Source organism: Glandiceps talaboti, chromosome 12, assembly GCF_964340395.1.
Source record: "Glandiceps talaboti chromosome 12, keGlaTala1.1, whole genome shotgun sequence".
Taxonomy (NCBI): Eukaryota; Metazoa; Hemichordata; class Enteropneusta; family Spengelidae; genus Glandiceps; species Glandiceps talaboti.
The window spans coordinates 7,324,980-7,329,496 of record NC_135560.1 but is presented as its reverse complement, the minus strand read 5'-3'; the positions used below and the strand labels follow the sequence as shown (position 1 = coordinate 7,329,496).

Sequence of the window (4,517 nt, the reverse complement as noted above, 5' to 3'; positions counted from 1 at the left end):
TGATAGATTTTAATTATGTAAATTTAATGCGTAACGTCTTTATCACATTGACTTTTGTAATTCAAATAGACAGTCTGCAACTTTATGAATGTTGATGATTACAATATTTGTGTCATATTCAAATATACTTACCAACAATTGGTACCCCTCATCAGAAATTAATATTTAACATCATCATATATTTTGCGGGTGAGCACAAATTCGATAATATGACACTCGGTTTCAAAGCCTTTTGTGCAAATGTTAGTCATGTCTGTCTGTATCTCTCCATCTGTCTGTATCTCTCCATCTGTCTGTCTGTGTCCAGCTCTATACACTTATCTCTGTCTGTCTCTCCCTGTCTGACGCCCCCCTCTCTCTGTCTCTCTCTCTCCCCCCTCCAAGCTTGTGTATATTTTCATTTTGTACAGACATTCGTCAAAAATGAGATCTGAACTACAGACTTGATGCTATAGTCACATTCTTTGCAGTTACTTCTACATAATCAATAAATTAATATCTGTATAGAAGGCTCGCTATAGCCGTATCACATCCATTGCCACACATTAACTCAGCTAGCCTGTATACATATATGAGCTGGTACTCGAAATAAATTATTACTACTACTACTACTACTACTACTACTACTACTACTACTACTACTATTAATTATTATTATTATATAATACTTTCATTGGTTATCATTATTCACGCACTTCGATGCCATTTCACGTAATCCAAATAACTAGTCAAAGATTTCGCTGTTATTGTGTAGACGTGTTCTTATATATGGATATCGAACAGCATCTTTGCATAATTGATAATTTAGTTTTATCGTTACTTCTTTGTTGGAATAAACATGGACTGTTGTTGTCACGTCTGGCATTGTATTGCGTTTGTCATTGTGGCAATAGCTGGTACAGCAACTATCCCGAGAAACACACACATGCACACACGATACGAAGATGCGATATTTCGGCAATATTGCACTGTTTTATTTCTGAATCAGACTATCTTTGGAAATGAAATTGTCCTTCAAAGCCGGTGTGATAATGAGATCACAATATTATATTCATATTTCTCAACCATCAAGTACTGCTAAGGGGAGTGTGCTGAAGTGTACAACACGAGTATAATTATTGATGTTGCACAGTCTTTCATACTATAAATCTCTGGAATATTTCAGTATTTTTTGCAATCGCTTCTTTCGTGATTTCAACTGACGCACGCGCAGTCATTACTACAAACTGGCAGAACTCTCAGGCTCCTACTACAGAAATTACTCGAAAGGTTCAAGAACACGTCGATTCATGAATTGGTACATTTTTGTCTAATGGTAGTCAAGAGTCCTGACATTGTGCAATGTTGAGTTTACGTGCTTGCGAAAGAAGGCTGTAAGTAGTTATTTTTTTTCTCAAGAAAACTTCACAAATAAGATTGTTTATCGTTCATGCAATGTGACCGTTAGTGAACTACTAACTGCATCCACTCCCATCTGCAGTAACACAGACGGTTTCGAACCGACTCGTCATAAGACATTTTTCGTATATGATAGACGTTATTCATTACATCGATCACTACACTACACTACAGTTCAGTACAAAATTTGGTACCATAATGTTGAATGTTGTATTGATTTAAGCAAGCAGTTATTTCGTCTCATGGTTGTAAATTAAAGTCATTCACGTACATTTCGACAGTTCACCAATTGATCAAGCAGATTTTATCAATGTTCATTAAAGGAAGACAAATATTATGCGAACGAGGATGGTGTCGGTGGCGTTGCCTATAAATGACACAGAGCTAGCTGGGGAAATTTCTGAAACATAACGTGATTAATAAATTTAACCACTTCTAGAGCAGCTGAGACCAATATGACGGTCTCAGCGAGCATGTTACGTGATAACCTTGAAAACAAGCCCAAAGTCCTTGAGATACCCATATTTAGAAACGGTTTCCGTTGGGTTCAATAATACTAGTATATAACATTAATTTATAGATATGACTCTCTTTCCTGTAAAATTCGGGACCAGCCCATTATTGAAAGTAAATAATCCTAAATAGAGAAAACTAACACATATTCGGCATTTTCCTAAAGGGTGGTAGGAACTCGCTGTAAATACGAGTATATTGCATTGTTCTTGGACTGATTTTTCGGGTGCATGTTCCCGCCAAAAGTTAGTTCAAAATTCAGTGTCACAATAGTTAACCGTCAAATGAAATATTTTGAATTACATCGCTATTTTCAATAAAAAATAACACAAAATAATACAAATTTTTACCATCTCTTCGCCGTGATTAGAGGCGAAGTCCTGGGAAAAGTAAAATGTGCAAATGTAGTGCCTTCACGATGATTCTGTCAGAAATTCATTTTCCCGAGAATTCAATTAATAAAAAATGTAAAAGTATAATTACGCTAAACTTGTTTTAAAATAACAGGATTATATAAAATCTCTCAAAGAAGTATTTTTGACGTTGAAGGAGGTTGCTGTCTGAACAAAAGCAAAGATGACCGATATATGGTGACCAGCACAGCTCGACGAACTTTGACCTTTTTTTGGGTTTGGTGTTTTGAAACGTCACAATCGGGCTGTCGATAGTCATGACAGATGGGGTAATCTGTATCCGAATATGCAAACAATCATATAACAAAGAATAAAGCCTGGTAGATAAAATTATGTTGGCTGGTTTAAACACGTGCTCTGTTGACATGATATGAGTGCGCAACGGAAACGGTTTGCTTTTGGCAGGAATGTCTACACTGTCACACATGATACATTAAAAAGTATATATGCAAATTATGTCAACGGTACATATTATGTCATTAGAACAAAAGAAAGTGACGCACACGGTCACGGGTAACGCCACTAAAAGAAAAGTCATGTGATGTTGTTCTTGTTTGAAAACAGTCATTGAGAGGTGAAATAAAGGGTATCTGACTTTGAACATTGAATATTCACGACATTTGAGGATGTTAGTACGCTTCGAAAAGTCATCTTGTAATTATCGTATTCTCGAATGTTATCGACAATTCATTAAATCAATTTTTTCTGAGCAAGTTACATTTATACGAACCTGGACGATTACGTTATCAAGTAATCATTAATATTTTTGTTCACAAATGTTTTAAAAGTTTACCGGTATGTCCATAAATCTATAATGGGTACGTAATTGGCACAGTTAGCGTTTCGTGATGTCTTTTCGTGCAAGGTACCGGTAGCGAACAACTCCGTCAAGCGTTATGTCTGTTCGTAATAAGCAAACACTTCATAGTTACATTTCTTTGTCCTGTACTTCTGTCTAATTGAGCTTTATTTTATCTTCTTCTCCTCCGCTTTCATGTTTGCCCACTGCTCCGCGGTGATGCCACCTGCATGCCAGCCAGGACACTCGGTGCCGAAAAGCCTGTCCCAGTGGGTGAAGAAAGGTTGGAAGTTGGAAAGGGGTTTCAAGTGATGCATGTCGTGTTTCGGAGCTCCTCCCCATAGTCCGAATGGACACCAGTTGTTTAGTGCCCATGGGAAGTCGAAACCAATGTGGGCCTCTACGCTTATAATAATGCTAACCATCATAAACCACCACGCAGTGAAAGGGTGACAATCGAAAATCCATGGAGTTGTTGTGACGAAGATGCCGACACTGATGAGTTCCCAGGGATGAAGATATTGTGTGACCCAGCTGAACGGAGAGTGATAACGGTGATGGACGCTGTGAACGTGCTTGTAGAGCCAGCGGTTCTTGTGGTGGACAAAATGCCAGATGAAATATTCCAGATCGAAAATAAGGAGACAGGCCACAATGTGCCAACTGAATTCCCACAGACCCGGTGCCTCAGGAGGGAGTGGAGTCGGAGGGGTGTACAACCACTGACCGAAACTTACTGGTAAGATGAAGACGATCTGGTTCCAGAATGTAAGGGACATCGTATCAATCACCTGCGACCATGTGACGTCCTGTTTTGGCTGCAACTTGTACTTTTGTATCCAATTCCAATTCTTGCCATACAGATCGGCAATCATAAAAGGGAGAATAGCTGTGAAATAAAAGACCACGTTTAACACAATCGGGAAGAGAGGAGATCGAAGATGGTCGTGGTTGGTATAATTCAGTGTAAAATCCCATACTGGCTGCAGCAACGAACGTTTCGGATAATACTCTAGCAAGTGATTCAGGTAAGGGTCAAACGGTGGCGGCAGCGTCACATTTGCGATTAATGTGCCCAGCATCTTTTATCTTCGGCTTCTCCAGAAGCGTGATGGGCAATTCCTTTCTTTCTGTGTAGGTGTTCGCCGTAGGGAGACTCCCGCGTAATTGTAAGCAGCATCCAGTCACCTCAGCTTTATATGTGTTGAGGCGCTGTTCCGTTAGCCGCCCTACTTCCCGTCATGTAACCCGGAAACTAGGGCATGGGACGAGATTCCCATGACAAGTATGTACTGGCATTGTGTAAATTGAAAGACACCATCTACGGGCTATCGTAATTTCGTACGTTTCCGCGTGGGGGCGCAATGGAGTTAACAGAGGCGCAACTGAGGCTC

The 4,517-nt window shown here is 39.4% G+C and overlaps 1 protein-coding gene across 1 annotated transcript; it reads right to left on the bottom strand.

Moving 5' to 3' along the window:
- Window positions 1-960: 960 nt before the first annotated feature.
- Window positions 961-4,275, bottom strand: LOC144443467 (cholesterol 25-hydroxylase-like protein 1, member 2). The gene has a single exon (XM_078132953.1). The coding sequence runs from the start codon at window positions 4,203-4,205 to the stop codon at window positions 3,291-3,293; it is 915 nt and encodes a 304-aa protein (XP_077989079.1). The 5' UTR covers window positions 4,206-4,275; the 3' UTR covers window positions 961-3,290.
- Between the last annotated feature and the right edge of the window lie 242 nt (window positions 4,276-4,517).

Coding starts and splice junctions, on each gene's coding strand:
- LOC144443467 (XM_078132953.1), bottom strand. CDS start 4,205: ATGCTGGGCACATTAATCGCAAATGTGACGCTGCCGCCACCGTTTGAC.